This window comes from Eublepharis macularius, chromosome 11 (assembly GCF_028583425.1).
Source record: "Eublepharis macularius isolate TG4126 chromosome 11, MPM_Emac_v1.0, whole genome shotgun sequence".
NCBI classification, from domain to species: Eukaryota; Metazoa; Chordata; class Lepidosauria; order Squamata; family Eublepharidae; genus Eublepharis; species Eublepharis macularius.
The window spans coordinates 44778178-44796982 of NC_072800.1; the positions used below are offsets into that span (position 1 = coordinate 44778178).

At 38.8% G+C, this 18805-nt stretch overlaps 1 protein-coding gene across 5 annotated transcripts in view; it reads left to right on the forward strand.

Moving 5' to 3' along the window:
• Positions 1-18805, forward strand: part of SATB1 (SATB homeobox 1) — a 125466-nt gene that overhangs the window by 52197 nt on the left and 54464 nt on the right. For all 5 annotated transcript variants that reach the window (XM_054992058.1, XM_054992054.1, XM_054992055.1 and 2 more), the window contains 2 exons: positions 13969-14080; positions 15863-16317. In XM_054992058.1, the coding sequence (XP_054848033.1) occupies positions 13969-14080; positions 15863-16317 (567 nt within the window). The remainder of the gene's footprint in view (positions 1-13968; positions 14081-15862; positions 16318-18805) is intronic.

Consider the following 18805-nt stretch of genomic DNA (forward strand, 5'->3'; position numbering starts at 1 on the left):
GTGTGGGCTTTGTTTGTCAATTATCTCAGCCTGAGTGCCTGTGGGCTTTCGGGGACCACAGTTCTCTTTGTCAGATGCAGCTGGCAGGGAGAGCTGTGGTTATCGAGGGCTTATACTACATAGGAATTGTATACCTTCACTGCGGCAAACTGACTCCACACCAAGAGGAGATGTTTACATTTACAAGCAAAGGAATGTTTTGATTGCCTTCACACTAATTGCATTCTGTCTTCTTGTGATATATGTCCTGTTCTTTCCCCTCCCCTCCTCTTCTGTATTTGACCAGTTCGGATCAGGCATCTGATGAAGAGAACTTGATTCTCGAAAGCTTATGCTACAATAAAATAAAATTGGTTAGTCTTAAAGGTGCTACTGGACTCTTTTTGACATCAGCAGAGTGCGATTTTCTCACTTTCCCCCTCCTGTTGCAGCCCACAATTTCCTCTGAAATGTTGCTTCAGAGAGGGGGGGACAAGGGGACAGCATGGAAAGGGGTCATTCATAGGTCTGCAGCTGGAGAGGTAAATCAGCAAAAATTGCCTTCCCCCTCCTGTCCATGGAAATACTCTGTAGGATTCAAGCCTTAACTTTTAAACAAGCCAATCAGCTGAAAGCTGGGTACTTAAAAATATGATTTGTCTGGTGCCAGGTCTTTTGATGAGGTATGAACAGCAGGCATCTGGGGGGAGGCTGGTATTTAGGGTTTTTAATTTTATTTGGTTCTCATTTGTAATGTTATAACTGTTACTTGAAAGCCACCTTGAGCCCAGAAAAAAAGTGGGATATTAATCTTTTAATAAATATATAGATAAGCTTAATGCCTGGTAAACCCTTAAGAAAAGTAAGTTTCACAGTTGTACATGATAGGATACTTTTCATGTCAAAACTGTTGCCCCAGTACCAAAATAGAACATGAGGCAATAACAACACAGGCAAGTAATGTGTGGGTTCAATTAGTTTGTTTTTAAACTACTGATCTTTAATACTTATAACATAAACTGACAATTTGAAGGTGGACTGCAAGGCAGTCCAGGTTTGAAAGATGCTGCTCAGCACCTGAGATGCCCCTTTACAGCACCACCAGCTGTATGGCATGTGATGGCCTGTTAAGGACACACACACACCATTATCAAGATGCTTGATAATGCTCGGGGTGTTTGCCAATTAACTCTACCTATAGGGCAACCTGCCCTATTCCTGCCAAAGTAGTCATGGCATAGCCAGTGTCAGAAACCAAGCCTGTTTAATTCCTGTCACCAAAGACATCACAAAGCAGGCAAAAAACAGGTCCCACCTCTGTCAGTTCGGTGAAAATCCCAAAAATTACTGCTCAGCCCCTGTGTGGTGACCAGCTAGTCCCATGATGCACTCTGGAGGGGGGAGGGTTAATTTTAATTTTAACCTGTTATTTAATATTAATAATAATAATATTTTAATAATGTAATTTAAATTTAACCTATAATAACTTTAAAGCAACCTAAATATTTGATGAAAGATCAAATATGCCTTCTGCTCTCTGCTTTACAATTGGCATGTTTGAGGTGTATCTGAATTGGACCTGCTTTTGCGTCCTAGTAGCCTTTGATGCTTCCTGTTCTCCATCTGAAGACTAGCAATCTGTAGACTAGGAGGCTTTTCCCTTCTTTCCAACATCATCTCTTCCCAGTTCATTCAAATTAGCTTCCTTACCAAGCGACTGGAATATAATCGATATAAAAATAAGATACTGGGGGAAACCAGACTTTATAATCCTATCTGCTGGACCTTGTTTCCACAAAGATTGATAGAGAGGTATGGCTGTTGTGGGTTTTCCGGGCTGTATTGCCGTGGTCTTGGCATTGTAGTTCCTGACGTTTCGCCAGCAGCTGTGGCTGGCATCTTCAGAGGTGTAGCACCAAAAGACAGAGATCTCTCAGTGTCAGATCTCAGTGTCAGATCTCTCGACACTGAGAGATCTCTGTCTTTTGGTGCTACACCTCTGAAGATGCCAGCCACAGCTGCTGGCGAAACGTCAGGAACTACAATGCCAAGACCACGGCAGTACAGCCCGGAAAACCCACAACAGCCATCGTTCTCCGGCCGTGAAAGCCTTCGACAATACATTGATAGAGAGCATTATGTAAACTAGAATATTGAAACATATAGAGAACAAGCCTTGTTGAAGGTATATTAGTATGGCCTGCGCAAAGGAATTTCTGCCTCAAAGAATTTTCAGATGCTGACTATTTTGATAAAACCCTTTACCAGAGTAAACCTAGCAGTTGCAGGATAAAAGGACACAATATTGTATGGGATAAAGAACAGAAGGGTAGGAATAAACATTTTCAACACTGGAGAAAAATAAGCTGAATTGTCCAATAATCCATACTTGGGACAGGTGCTATTCTTTATAAAAGTAAGAAAATTAAGAGTCAGCAATAAAGTATCAAAATCTTTCAATGACACCATCTCTGCTGGTGAAATCCAAAGCCGACTTTGAAGCACTCCAAAGTTATCTCTCTGGGTGGACAAGAACTGAATGGCAAATGATTTCCATAAGTATAAAATGATACATACTGCGACAGAATTCTAACTTTTTACATATGCTGGATGAAGTCTGAATTAACTTTGATTATCTAAACTGATCTAGGGTTTGTGGTTGACAGCCTACTGGAAATGTCAACCATGTGCAGTAGTGAAAAACAAATTCAGAATTGGGGACAATTGGGAAAAGAGATAAAAATGAAGTATCAAACACATGAATATAAAAATGTAATTATAAAAGTCTGTTGAGCAGTTAGATTAGGAATACAGAGTACAGTTATCATACATAGTTATAGAAGTCACTACCAGAAAGTGTGGTGGTGACCGCTTTAAAATGGGATTCACAAGTTCACAGAAGACACACCTGTCAATAGTTACTGGAAATGAAAGGTAAATAGAACCATAATGTTAATAGGAAAGGAAATCTGAATTCCTGATAATGGAGTAGGGAACAGTATCTTTCATTAACTGCTTGTAAACTTCCTGTAGGCATTGGCCTGTTGTCTACCAGGAATAAGCTTCTTGCATACTTGTACCTCTTGTCTGATTCAGTAAGCATGTCCCTATTTTCTGGCTACTATTCTCCAAATTAAAGTTAAGCTAGGACAAACTGTGATGCAACATACTTCCCATAGTGTTGAAAGGTATATAATAGAGGCATTATTGCCCATGGTATAGAAATCATCTCAGTTTTTGTCTCTGGGTAAGCAGTTTTTCAGGATTCTGGTTGTGTTCAAAAGAGCTACAGAGCCTGACTGGCAAGGGAGGTGGTACAAAAGTAGTATGTGTACAATACAGGCAATAATGTCTGTGGTATTATCAGTATTCTGAAAAATTATCGCCAGTTCCTTGCTTTAGATAATGATTGTTTTGATCTAAAGATTTCCTTCCACTTTTTTATTTAAAACATTTCTGTGCCACCTCTCCCCTAAACAGGGTCTCCAAAGTGACAAATATCAAAACATTCAAACATTTCAGCAATAAAACAGCATTTAAATTAAAGTATACATAAAATAAACAACACAATAAAAACATATAAATACATGTAACACAATAAAGGAGGAGGGACAATAACAGTTACTGGGGGTCTGTCATACCAAACAAAAAAGTCCACTTTAGGGAGAGTCTCAGTCCAGTGGCACTTTAGAAATCAACAAGATTTTCAGGGTATAAGCTTTCAAGACTCAAAAGCTCCCTTCTTTAGAAATTAATAGAGCTCGACTCTCAAAAGCTTATATTCTGAAAATGTTGTGCCACTGGAATCAAATCCTGCTATTCTGTGGAGGACCAACACGGCTACCAACTTCATAGAGAGGCAGCTTCTGAAAGACTCTTAGTAGAAAGGAATATTTGGATCCAACCCCATGACTTCTTCTGAGGCTACTTAGCTGCTCTTCTAGAAAACCTTGAACTACGGGTAACCCAGATGTCTGATGTTAATGAATTTGAGTATGGCTCCAAAAATGTCATGGCAATTCTAGACATCTGAAGCCTTTTTCTAGCCTCTTTTCTAGCTTTGCTTTATCCTATAAGCTTCTAATCATAGGACAGGTCTTTGTTCTGGCATGGAGGCCTCTCTGGAGCGACACCTCATGAGACACAAGGGGTGTTGTTAGAAGGAAATATTTATGTAGCACTTTTTCTTGTAGTCCTGTGCATGCTCAGCAGCTCTTTCCACTTGTATATGAGTAGTTTGGGACTTGGTCATTGTTACTAATTGCTACAACATGTAGTCATTTTCTGGTGCTTTAGTATGTTTGGGAGCTTTATTATTATTAGAGATTTGGCAGGGAGGTGAAATCCTTGAAATCAATAAGTTTATATCAGCAGATCTTCAAAGCAAGTAGAAGATTTCCTACAAGATTTCCAGGGTATAAATTTGGAGCTTATAGTCTTACTAGTCTTTACGGTGCTACTGGGGTCAGATATTAGTATTATATTGCAGACCAGCACTGCTACCTTCAAAGTAAATAGGATGCATGAGAAGTAAATGAAGGGTGATTCAGAGAGCCACAAAGATTTTCTAGACTTAAGTTCCAAGTATTTCCTAAATGAGACCTAAAAAAAAATTCTTTAGTAAACTTAAGTAGCCATGTCATCTGGCTGACCGTGGTAGTCTCATGCCACTCAGGTAGTAAGAAGAAACTGTCTCAGTAAGAAAAAAACACCTCCCCCCCCAACCCATCAATCAGTTTACCTGTTTCTAGAGTGACAGGACCATACCAGGAAGAAGTGATTCTAGCATCATATGAGTAGGGTCTAATTTATAGTTCAAAAGCACCTCAGTAGAGAAACATAGCCTTTTAGTAAATTGCTGTGCTGGTAAAAGCTGATGGTGCTAATGTATTTGGCTGAAATTGGATCTACTGAAATTGAACCCCACAAAGACGGAGGTCCTGCACTTGGGTCGTCGTGAGCTGCTGAGTTCGGGGATCTGGCTTCCAACCCTTGATGGGGTGCACTTGCACCTGTTCCAACAGTTTGACATCTAGGGGTGATACTGGATACCTCCCTGTCAATGGAGGCCCAGGTCTCAGCAGTCACCAAATCTGCCTTTTTTCATCTACAACAAGCCAGGCAACTTGCCCCTTATCTCTCAATCCATGACCTAACAACAGTGATCCAGGCAATGGTCACTTCCAGACTGGATTACTGTAACTTACTCTACGCAGGGCTTCCCCTGGGCCTTCTCCAGAAATTATAGCTGGTCCAGGATGTGGCTGCACACGTCATTATGGCTACATCATATAGGGCACATATAAAACCAGTTCTGCATCAGCTGCATAGGCCTCCAGTGGAGTTCTCTGTTCAGAGTGCTCAGAGAGAGTGCTCTGTTCAGCCGATGAACAACTTCTGGTGGTCCCGGGCCCCAAGGGTGCTCACCTGGCCTTGGCCAGGGCATTTTCAGTCCTGGCACCAACCTGGTGGAACTCTGTCCGTTGAAACAAGGGCTCAGCAGGATTTACTATCTTTGGGCCTGCAAGATGGAGATTTCCCCAAGGCATATGGCTGATATTGAGGTACAGGCAAGCTTCCGGGCTTCCATTCTGGTCTCCTGTTGGGGGGCAGGATTGAAATCCCCCCTTATTACAGTTTCTCACTGGAATATTAATATTTTCTTCCTGTCCCCACCTCATGGAGTGTTTTTGATGGGGGTTGAGCAACTTGGGTTTCTGCCCAAATATATTTTATGATTTTAATGTTGTTTTTATTGTAATTATTTATTCATGTTGTAATCCACTCTGAGCCCATTTATGGGGAGAGCAGATAAATAAATAAATTTATACTATGGGATAAATACTAGAATAAATAAGTATACAAATTCTTCATGGCCGAAGTTTTAAGAGAAAAATAAAATTTCATTTTGATCACCAGTTTTTGTATTAAATGGAGAAACTGTTAGGAGTTACATTGTATAATTTGAGCAATATAAAGAAGGTAAAATATTTTTAAAATATTTTTTAAAAGAAGCGTGATAAGCTGTATTGGTAACAAGCAGTATGTAGGACGAAGCTTCGATGTAAGTTCACAGCCTACGCATGAAAGAAGTTAGCATGGGATAATGAAACAATTAGACTTCTATGCAGGCATCATTCTGTAAGAAAGCAGTTAAAACTTTGGTCTTTCAGGCCAGTAGAATTTGAGATACCTTGCTGATAATAGATTGGATCCAGTATCTCCTTTCAATTAAGTGAAGTCTCTTTTGTCCAGCAGAGGAAGGCTACTCAGTGGAAGGAAACCTTTTCAATACAATCCAAAGCATACTATTTTTTTAAGAGAAGCAAAAGCCACTTTAAATTAGTTAATGATAGTTTTGCATAATCTCTTTGACAGGAGTACAGTTTGCATTCTTTGTTTATTTCAGTGTTTCCTAACTATTAGGTTTGGGACAGTTTACAGTATATTGACATTATTACCCTGTGCTTTTATCCAACCTGTTTCTTACCTTTCCTATATGCTTCCTATATTGTCAAGACGCAACCCAATACATTCCTGTATAAATATGCTTCTGATGTACAGTAAAAAAATAGGGTCAATACAAATAAAGAGACATATTCTGTGGTAATTTACTTCCTATAGAAAAGTTCCTTATCATTCCAGGAACTTCGGGGTGGGGGCATGAATTAAGGTGAGGAACAATGAGAATGCATCCCTCTGACACGCATTCGCATAGTGACAGGCAGTACCCCCTGTCTCTTCATACTTGGATTTCTTAAATCTACAGCACTTTCACCCCTAAATCAGCTGCCTTCCTCTTAGTGACAGTAATATCATAACGTAAGCCAATTAGATTGAGTTGGAGAACAAAAGTAACACAGGTTCTTTGTATGTGTGGCCACTGAAAGTGTTTACTGTAGAATAATTATCCAGGAAAAAATCTTGCACATTGAAAATCTGTGTGTGCTTTTCTTCTGGATTACTAGACTGAAAGCAGTTTACAGACTTCAACTCATAAGCAATTTAAAATTACATAATAATATTTGATTTATATACTGCCCTTCAGGACAGCTTAACACCCACTCAGAACGGTTTACAAACTGTGCAATTATTATCCTCATGGCAATCACCATGTGAGATGGATGGGTCTGAGAGAGCTCTGAGAAGCTGTGACTGACCCAAGGTCACACAGCTGACTTCAAGCAGAGGAGTGGGGAATCAAACCCAGTTCTCCAGGTTAGAGTCCTGCTGCTCTTAACCACTACACCAAATTGGCTCGCTACAATATCCCCAAATCCAAATACATCAAGACAACAACTGAGGAGGATCTTGTCTTGGCCATAATTTCCTGGATGCTGCAGCTAGTGGCCAAATAATCTGTGATCGGGGCAAGTCATTTTATATATACTCTCCTTACCCCAAGTGGGCAACTAGAGTTACGCAGATGCAACTGGAGGAGCTAGTTGGTTGTCTGCAGGCCAACACAACAAATAGTCTCTCCCTCTTCAGTCCTGTCTTGCAGGTCTTTATACTTTACAGCTAGAGCTCTGCAGGTAGAATTAGAGGAGCTGGCATTCTTCAGGCCAAGATGGTACATAATCTGAGCCAAAATTCATGTTATGTCAGAGATGCATGATTATATGTGCCAATGTTCATTTCAGTGCTAAATACAGCTAGGAGACAGAACAGAATCAAGAGGACTAGAATTGAATCAAGGGGACTAATATCAAATCAGATAATCATGTTAAAACAGAGAATTCGACCCAAGCTAAACTGAAGCAGATGGCACTGTTGCAACTTAGCCCAGCTGAATGAGTGTCACTCATAGAAGGAAGGCAGACAAGGAGAGGTCTTGCACAGATTGGCCACTCCCCCGCCTCACTCCCACCTGTCCCCCCAGTCCCCCCTTGGGAAAAAAGTGGGAGAAGCCCAGGAAAGAGCCAGCCAGAGGCAGAAGCCACATTTCCTGGATTTGGCTCTGGAAAATTGGTTTTAGCTGAATTGGCAAAAAATCTGGTTGTTTCCCCCGATTCCAGATTGCATACCCCTAGTTTTTAGCATCAAAAGTATTGGAAGATCTGATCATGGCCATATAATTAAAGAGCTGGGCTAGACCATTTTGGCCAGATATGCTGGTTTTGAATTAGTAGATTACGAAGAACTTCTGTGAACAAGTTCCCTGCATGCCAAGGTGCTGCTTATCTTTATTTTGCATAGGGAAAACATCTTTACATACCCTGTTACTTTGTGGCAATTTAAATTTGGTGGTATAAGTTACAGGCAAGTTTATGCAGACCCAAGGATGCTGAGGGTTAATGCTTCAAACGCAGAAACTGCTATAAGAGCACAGTGACAGAGTTTTGCAGTTTTCATAGTGACCCAGTTATGTCCACAGGCAGGACATCCTTAGTGATTCTGGGACCCTGGGCAAAAGTCCAAGAATCACTACCACCTCCCCCCCCCCAACGGAGGCCTGCCTGCCACAGGCGCCAAGCAAGGGACAGCAATCACTCTATGCAAGCTGGACAGGAGCCACTGCTGGAAGCCTGCTTCCTGAGCCCTATACAGAACAAGCATTCACAGTGACTACATGAGCCTGTTATTCTTTCCACTCCCTGTTAGGCAGGCAGGGCCATGGACAGTTGCCCCCCCCCCCTTGCAGGGCCCACAGTAGCTGCTCCGGTTACCCATTGACTAAGACTGCCCCTAGGTGCAGGTTGGAGAGAGGATCTGCCCATCCATGTTTGTTATCACAGCTATGTCTGACACTGGACGTCAACATAAATTGTGGTGTGGGTTACACAGTGACAAAATGTGTTATTTTTAACTCCCAAAGGGTTTTCTGTGAATTTTGAGAACTGGCAGGTAAATCTTAAGGGGTGGGACTGTCTCTGGTAGTATTAAAATATAAAGGGGCATTGCAATTTAAAAATGCAAAATACCAACTGTCTCCCAATTTTTGAAAGATTCTTTTAAAAAGTTTTTCTCAGACGTGACTGTGACGCCTTGTGAAATGAGGCGTTTTTTGACAGAACTACCTTTGCTGCTAGCAAAATAGATGAGAGTTGTGTCCAGGGGAACTTTTTATCAATTACATTTGATAAGCCATGTGTGACTTTTCTCAGAAATGAGGACCTACCAACCATAGTGTATACTTTTTGTAACCTCATAATTACCAGCACCTATACTCCACTCTGTGTTAGGCTTGGAAGAACATCCAGCTAGTAGCAAATTATGCTGCCCATTTTCTGAATGTGAAGGGAGGCTGAATCAAACTCGGCCTACTTCACCATGGCTGCACTTGTTGACAGATGGCGTCTGTAGGCACTTAAAAAGGCACTTTTTAATGTTTAAAGTCTTTTGCTGTTTGTGCCCCACATATCATGGAAAGGCGATCTTTAACAATAAACATGGTTTCCCCTCTCCTACAATATATTGACTCCTGAAGATTCCATCATAACAAGAGCAAGAAAAATAGGATATAGGAGCAGGCCTTTCACTATTGTGGTTCTAAGGCTGCAAAATACGCTTTCCATTACTTTTTGTTCTCTGTTAGAAAGGATAGGAAGGCAGTTGAGAGTACACCATTTTACCTCTTCAGCTGTGAATTATTTTTAGTTTTGGCTGTTTTAATTTTATTTGATAATCTCTGTGTTATAGAACTCATTGTTTTAAAATCCCTGTGTTATGCAGTGATTTATTTTGTCTTAGTTTTTTTTAGCAGGGAACAGTATGTTTAACGTACATTCATTATCACTACTGTTTAGCATTAAATTAAATCTTCAGATAACCAATAGGGGAAGAATGTAACATATAAGGATAACATGATCAACTGGCAGTGCCATCCTAAGAAGAGTTACACCTTTCTAATTTCAGTGGGTTTAGACAGGCTTTGCTTAGGATGGCACTGCTCGTTTTGTTTTGCCTCACCTGTGATTGTGGTTCCCCAGGATGGATATTAATCTCAGAACTGTAAATGGTAACTTGTGAAATAGCATTCCTTCATCCCTGTTTTTTTAAAGGGGACAAATTGAGAATTTATAGAAATGGGAAGAGGTTTTATGGAGGGAGGGAAGGAACCAGTAGTTTTGACAGATTGTTCAGTAAATGTCCCTTTTATTGAGAATTATAAAAAAGTGCTTAACACTGCTGTGTCATTAATATGGTACATTAAAAGGTTACTGTCAAGATAATGTTTCAGTTTTCAAAATTGACTGTAAGGGTTTATGGGCAGCACTCTTAATATTCTGCTGAAAAGATAAGGTATCTTTTAACTTGCCACTTGACAAAATCATTATGTTGTTATAGGGCTTCTCTTGGAGAGCTTGATTAATGTTAAAGCATAAATAAAACCTTATTTGAAAATAAAAGGAAAATTAGACTTGAGCTGCTTGTGGCAAGCCTAATTTAACAGATGCCGACTTATGTGCAAGGTGATGGTGTGGAAATAGTGTTAGAGCAGTGTAAAATTAACCTTGTTTAATTCTTTCAATGTCTGCCTTACAGAGCATGCCATTTAAAAAGCATATTTTACTTTGAGTGGAGTAAAAAAATCTTTAGTTGAAATTTAATTAGCATTCATAATCCAGATACCATGTTTTAGGGTATTTGTGAGCTCTCCATTTTTTTAAAAAAATGTTCTTAACTCCTAGAAATGCATTGCAACACACAGATGGGAGGAAAGAAGAGAGACTGTTCAGCAAGCTCTGTGTGCAAAAGGAATATTGCATCTTGCACACTCCTGATTACCCTGTATAAACAGTTTTTGACATCTGTCTTTATAGTTTTCTAGGAGAGGAAGACTTTGTTAAAAGAACCATTTTTGTATAGCAGTCAACATTTCAGTCTTACTTTACCTGTATTATGAAAGCAGATGGTCTGCACGTCTATTGAATATTTATAACTATCAAAAACAATCTCTTGCTATTCACCCTTAGGCTTATGAGATGTCAGGACTGTTCTAGTTGGGAAAAAAATCATCTTGGGTGTTTACAGAAAGAGGATTACATTAAGCTGAAATGACTATACATTTTCCAGTTTAATATTTGTCCATCAGCTGTTTAATCGTATTTAGATAATTGTGTAAATAAGTTGTTGTAGCCCTTGCCCCCTCTACTGCTCGAGCTTGAAAGCTTTAAACGCCAATGAGCCAGTTGTGTAAATGCTTCTTTCTTTTTATCTAGTTTTAACATTCAAAAGGGGCTAAGAAAGTTTTTTTTGCTATAATAGTTTGAAAGCACATTTCACACACACAAAAATAGCCTAATATTTTTATCTAGGTCTCTTTGATCCTCTTGAATGTCTATCTCTGGAGATGCCCACTTGTTTTTGTTCTGTGTCAGTATTGCAGTGCATATATTCTTGAGGCTGATCCTTGGTCTTCCTTAATGATTTGAGTATAATACTTAAGGTATAAACCTCCAAAGAAGGGGTTTGGGAGCAAGGGAGGATAAGTTTGCACATGCTTGTTTTGACCTGAAGCTGAGCAATCACTGATAACAGATTTTGCAGTGCCTGGTTGATTTGGCAGCAAAGCATGAGCAGTTTTGGTTTAGATGATTGAATTGACATGATTAATGTTTTTGTTGTTTCCCAGAAAGAAAAACAATGCACTTTTAATCATAATTATAAACCATTTCTGGCCTGTCTGATGAGACTACTTATAGGTCATAGTCAAGAAATGTCATTCTAAAAACTGTTCCGTTGATTGATGAAAAATGGATCAGGTCTGAAAGGTTTTCTCACATCTACAGAGAAACTTTTATCTTCTGGCCTACTAAGCAAAAACTATAAATACTATCTGAGATGGTTGAATTAAATCACAAAATTACCATCTTATATCATATTTCATCAGAGGATATGAATCCAAACATGGGATACATTTTTAAGTTGTCTAGATGAACCAAAAATGAACTTTAGAAAAAAAATTCAATCCCTATTGCCACACAATTATGGAAGATATTATAAATAATACATTTGTCTGGAAAAGAAAGCTCAGGCTATGGCAGATGGTATCATCCCAATGTAGTGGGGCTTTTGCAAAGGTGGCACCATTTCAGATCAAATTTTCATCAAGCTCTGAGAAAAAGAACTAAAAGTACTGTGCATGTTTAAATTGGGTACTTTGGGATCTTAGAGATGCATACAAACTCAAGTAACCTTGCAAGAGATATACAGACATAGAGATAACTGTGTGCCATTTTAAATGAATTGTCAAACTTGTCAAAAGTTTTTTTTCTTTTTCTGAAAGGGCAAAAGCTGTTACCAGTTCCTAAAAGAACTAATTTTTGACATTGCAACATGCTGTATTTTATGCTAGTTCTGCTTTTCTTTGTATTTATGAACTCTTTATAGGAAACTCATATTAACTTAGGAATTTAATGGTTTAAAGATAATACATATGTGAAATGTCTTTTTCATATAAAACCAAATTAACAAAAGAGTGTATTGCAAAGAGTCAAAAACTGTGATCTTTTAGCTCTTACTCAGATACAATACTCAAATAGCAAGTAATAAAAAATGGGAGCCATCTTACAGTCTTAAAAAGTTCCCTAGAGTGTTGACAATCCATTTTTTTAAAAAAAGCTTGGTGGCACCAAATGAACATTTTGGACAGTAGGTTCAAGGCAAACAAGTAGTAGTACTTCTTTACTTCCCTACCAGTGGATGTAGAAATGGCCAGAAGAATAAACAGCTTTAAAAAGGGTTTAGATAGATTCATGGAGGATAGGTCCATCAGTGACTACTAGCCATGATGACTAAAGGAAACTTCCACATTCAGAGGAGGTAAAGCTCTGAATACCAGTGCTAGGAGGCAACATTGAGGGAAAACTTCTGTGCCCTGTTTGTTGAGCCTACAAGGTTGGGCCACTGTAGTGTAGTGGTTAAAGACTTGGACTATGATCCAGGCTTGAGTCACAACTTTCTGGGTGACACTGGGCCAATCACACTCTCTCAACCTAACTTACCTAGAGTTGCCAGGTCCCCTTCCTCTCCCAGTGGGAGGGCAGGGACCCAGCGGTTACCTTCCCGATACTCTTGGGCCCCAAATCAGCTCACTGCGAAGCACACACGTGTTCTCAGGGCAGTATGATGACATCAGTGACGTCATTGTACTGGCCCTGGGAGTGTCCCCCGCCGGCCAGGTAAGCAGTGGCAGAGGGCAAAAGGGGAAATGGGATCCCTAAACTTACCTTACAGGATGATTGTGAGAATAAATGGAGGAGAAAATGTCAGCTGCTTTGGGTCCCGATTGGGGAAGTAAAATAAAATAAAGTGGTATGATCCTGCAGGGCACTTCTTATGTTATTGCTGGAAGGAGTATTTTCCTTGTGATTATGAAAGCCAAAAATAGGAGAGATGTGCATTCAGATATTAACTGATCATAAAATAAACTGGAGAACAGATATAGTAGCTACAGAACAATGATTATTTGGGGCTGAAATGCAACCATTAGTAATATTAGTTATATTCACATCTCTGAGCTATGCTGATGCCTGGCTTCTGTTGTAGATGAAGGGGAATAATATGGGGTAAGATAATAGACATGCAAACATTTCTCCTTCCCTCACATATTGTAGCCAGTGAAGACTAGTGATGGGGGCTAGTGCCAGCAAATGTAGACTCTCTTTCTTTGCCACCCCCTGCCAAACTGCTGAATGACTGCTGCTGATAGTCCGGGTGGCCTGACCAAGCAGCAGGTCAGTAGGTAAAGAACCATTGTCCTAACCTCTCATGGAATAGATGTCTTCTTACATGTGTGCAATGGCCCATAAAGTGTGATGTGCTGTTCCAAACGATGCCTTAATAACTCTGGCATTACATCATTTTTTCCAGGGATGCTATGCTTATATTTCTGTCAACTATTCTAGCACAATTGCCTAAGATCTAAAGAGCTACAAATTCAATATGGTGTTGAGACTAAAAATATATTACCCATCAAATAATATAAAAACTTCTTTTGTTAAACTGTTGTGTAATACAGATGATTTCCCCCTTCCTTTTCAGAGTATGATTTCTTCCATTGTGAACAGCACTTACTATGCAAATGTCTCAGCAGCAAAATGTCAGGAATTTGGGAGGTGGTATAAACATTTCAAGAAGGCGAAAGATATGATGGGTAAGCAAAAAGCTAAGAGCTGAACTACTGGTAACTGTATGCTTATGCTTTAGCAAACCTTTAAGCTTGGTGTGAATTCTGGACCTGCAGCACTGTCTTAGTATGATGAAATCTCTGTATATCCTTTATAAAGTTTGATTCTTTAACAATTTTACAGACTGTATAAAGGGAGGACAAAGGAATGCGCATGTTTAAATCTTGCAGCTGCCTGGTTTTTAAATATGTACTACTTATCAACATAAGCACCTTGACATCCTAAGTTTTTTGCTACTTAAATAAAACATCTTTCTTTGAACGTTAGTCAGTTTAAAAGTGTTGCAGCATTTGACCATTAATCCAACAGGTATAGTTATCTGGAGAGAAAGTATAATATCCAGATTTCCTATCCAGGAAACTGAGTGCTCTGTAAAAATACAAATTGTGGCAAAATTATGGTGAACTCACACATGCACTTCATATGTGAAGGCTGCATCATTAAGTGATGGCTTGATTGTTTGAAACAGCTCTTACAGATCAAATGCCATACAGGGATTTCTTATTGTCCTATTTTCCCCTTAGACACAGTTTTTCTTGTTAGAGGTGTTATACATTCATCTATAGGTAGATGGATGTAAAATCACAGTCGTCTTTGAAACTTTTTTCAGCTGTCCCTCCCTGAGTATGGAACAATGGAACCTGTGAGAATGAAAGCGTGTGTAAGAATGAAAGTATGTCTACAACACCTAGCAATGATTGCCTCAATCATAAAATGCTGCAATCCAATACCCTGGGATAGCAAGAATGGTTGCCAGTTCTGGAAGCTGTAAATAGTTTGTAGCCTGATGCTTTCAAGCATTTATCAGGGTATTCCTTTATATTTCACTGAGAAAACAGGATCTATTTAAATTTCTGAACTTAACCCTATGATCAGAATGGTTTACATGCATGTGTGAACCAGTCCTCTATGATAAACTGAATAACAGTGTGTTTCAGCTCCTAAAGGAAGGAATCGGATGAAGAAATAACTTTATTTTGAGTTCTGATCAGGGTTTTAAAAAACTTGTGAAAGGGAAACCACATGACGTTGTGGTTAGAGCTTCATACAAGTTCAGATTTCTAAATAGTTGTTCCTGCCACTTATTCTGAAGACCAGATGTGCATGGTGAGTTTGCCAAAGCTCTTGAGAGACTGTGGTAGAATTTTACTCATATTAGTTGTGCTATTAAAAAGATGCATCTTTGTGGTTTTTATTAATACTGACAGTACTTTTAATAATAGTATGTTATGTACTTTTCCAAATATTGTTTGTAAATGGAAAAAATTAATTTCTTCTAGCAAAATATCAAATGAATTGGAGTTCAACAAAAAGTTAATATTTGACCAGTAATAACAATTCTACTACTTCGAAAATCTATGCTTGTAATCATTCAGAATCTTTATAATAGTACCAGGCAGTATTTCATGACAAAAACTGCAAGGTTTAGAAATCCTGTGACCTAAAGCACTGGGCGTAGACCATTCTTATAGTGTCTTGAGTGAGATTTTGTGTTCAGTAGTCAAAGGTTTTTAGGTTTTAGGTGCCATTTGCAGTGATACATTATAGTCTACTTTGGAAGTAAAGAATTTTCAAAAAGCACTTTTCCAGAAATGATATTGTGTATAAAACATTAAATATGTTGGATATTTCAGTGAAGAAGGCTATATTGTTACTACAATGACAAAATATAGAATAAGATAGTAAGAATCCATGAAGACAACCCACTCTTTCATCCAAGTAAATAATATCTTATTTTTCCTCTGCAGCTGAAATGGATAGCCTTTCAGAGCTATCTCAACAAGGTGCCAACCACGTCAACTTTGGTCACCAGCCAGTCCCAGGGAACACAGCTGAACAGCCTCCATCCCCTGTTCAGCTTTCTCATAGCAGTCAACCATCTGTTCGGACCCCACTTCCAAACCTGCACCCTGGACTTGTATCTACTCCCATCAGTCCTCAGTTGGTGAATCAACAGCTGGTCATGGCCCAGTTACTGAACCAGCAGTATGCAGTGAATAGACTTCTAGCCCAACAGTCCTTAAATCAACAGTACTTGAACCATCCTCCTCCTGTCAGCAGATCTATGAACAAGCCGCTGGAGCAGCAGGTCTCAACCAACACAGAGGTGTCTTCCGAAATCTACCAGTGGGTGCGTGATGAATTGAAACGAGCAGGAATCTCGCAGGCAGTTTTTGCACGTGTGGCATTTAACAGAACTCAGGTTAGCCTTTTCTTTTAAACAAGCAAGATTAATTTCCCCCATCCCCTCCTGTTATTTAGTGCAAATAAGAGAATAATTTAGACATTAACAGTGCAATACTATGCAGAGTTAAACCCTTCTGAGCCCATTAACTTCAGTGAACTTAGAAAGGTATAATTCTGCTTCAGAGGGCACTTTTAGGACTTGTCATGATGGATAAGTAACACATGATACAATATTGGTAGTCATTTTGGCTATGGTCCTGAAAGTAATCCAAGTAACATTGACCACTCTTAGCTATTTCTCCTGATATAACTTATGGTCTACTAATCATTGCTTGGAGAAGCAAGTAGCTAAAAAGAACAGTATTTTACTAAGGCTTTTAAAATACTATCTATAAAAAGTTTCCTTGGCTCCTATGTTGAGTACATGAGGAACATTTTCAAAGTATTATTGCTGTGGCCATATTCACATTTATGCTCTCAGTGAGAAGTAACGCACTTCAGAAGCAACAAACTGTGCACCCAGCTCATTTTACTCTCTGTTGAGTTGGTAAGGAAGACTACACAGATATCATAGGTGTTAGCCAAGTTGTCCACCACATCTGAGGAATCAAATCACAACCTGGATAATTTACTATTGGCTGTCCCAATACTAATTCCAAGTCTGCTCTTGGATTCTGTCACCCAAGAGCAGCTGGCAATGGTAAATTTTTCTGTTTGTGACCTGCAACCCTAATAGTCTCACTATCTTCTGCCAAAGAAAGTTGGATTTGAAATTTGTTGTGCAGTTAAAATGAGGAGGATATAATCCAGTAAGAAACAAGAGACATAACTTAGTAGTAGCATCTCTTCCAAAGAATCTATGCTTATAAAGATCCATTCTGCACATTGCAAGCTATGACCTGTTTGTGTGCGCCATTTAGACTTGGATTGCACAAGTATTGCAGGTATCCTGGCTAGTCTCCCTGAACCCAGTGGTGATGAGTGGTTCAACTCCTTTTCTCCCTCCCCCCCTGCCCCGGTCATCCTGAGTACCTGCCCTTGTGCATAGCAGTATTCATGAATACTGCTATGCAAAATATGTAGCGAGTGTCAATAAAACTACCCTGTCTTGCTACAGTGTTTTGCTATTTTGCGTACCACTTAACCATGCCAAACAAGGGACCTGTGAACTGTACCAAAGCATAGATATTCCCCTACCCTGGCAGTGAAGATACTGAGCACTCAAGACTTACAAGAAAAACAGACCTTAACATAAACTATTCAAATATATATGTTAAGGTTGTATCAATACCGCATAATAAAATGTAATCAAAGCACATTTTTATAATTGCCCCCCCCCCAAATTAAAAATAGCAATGGAGGATCACAGAAATTTTATAAAAAGACAATCAAGGTATTTCAAATGCAGCAATGCCTATGCATATGCAAAGTCTAAATCAGGTCATTAAAAAGTCCAGTCTTATAATGAATTATGTGGGTTTCCCCAGAAAAATTAGAATTAGAAAAATTTCTAAGAAATTATCCAGTCCCCTGAATAGAGCATGATCGGACTTCTTTTTATTGATAATTAGTAAACAAATTTAAAAATATATCACGCCCCTTAGCAACTGAACTGAACTGAAATATTTTATTGTGGGCGGGGAGATAACATAGGGTTTAAATGTTATATTCAAATACGTTCAAAGCTTTATGTCAAAATTATTTGTACTGGAAAAATTCTTTTAAAATTTAAAGACAGCATAGCATGTACTTCCCTTTCATTTTTTTAATTTAAGAAAAAATCCAAAGTCATTGCAAGCTGTTGACACACTAATTTTAACAAATCCAAAATACTAGACGTGATCTGCCATAGATGTGGTTGTCCATTCATCTTTTTCAACAGAATTTAACTCTAGTCCACAGAAGTCACTGGGGTACTTCATCATTTGCTTTATTGATTAGTTCCATATCCCTTCCCCGTACAAATAATTACCACCTTGATATTGTATGTTGTCAATGAAATTATTCTTTGATATTAATTTTATGAAACAGTCAGTCTTTAGATTTGAATTTTTTTCCATAGAAAAATTAAGCAACAGAAAATTCTCTGTCCCACCTCTCTGCTTATATTTTCAACTCCAACAGGGATCTAGTCCTCCAACCCATTTCAATCCATAATCATAGTTTGGAGATTCTGTTGAAGCATATATATAAAATCTTTCCATGCTCACTTTGGAAAGCCTCTTTGCAATGTATGGCAAATTTTTGGGTCTTTTTAATCCATGTCTGTGGCCATAAAACAGCAGCATATGAGATCTAAAAGATAATCTAGAAAGGATTTGAAGTACAATTCAAGCAAATAGTGGAGTCCTCATAATATACTTCTTAATTTGCAAAGAATTCCTCAGCTAAGTTAAACATATTTAGAAAACTTGATATATTTTTAAGAATATGGATATTTCCAAAGTTGTCATATGCAGTTCTGAATAAAAATGTTTGTGGGTAGGGGGAGGGAAGAAAAATGT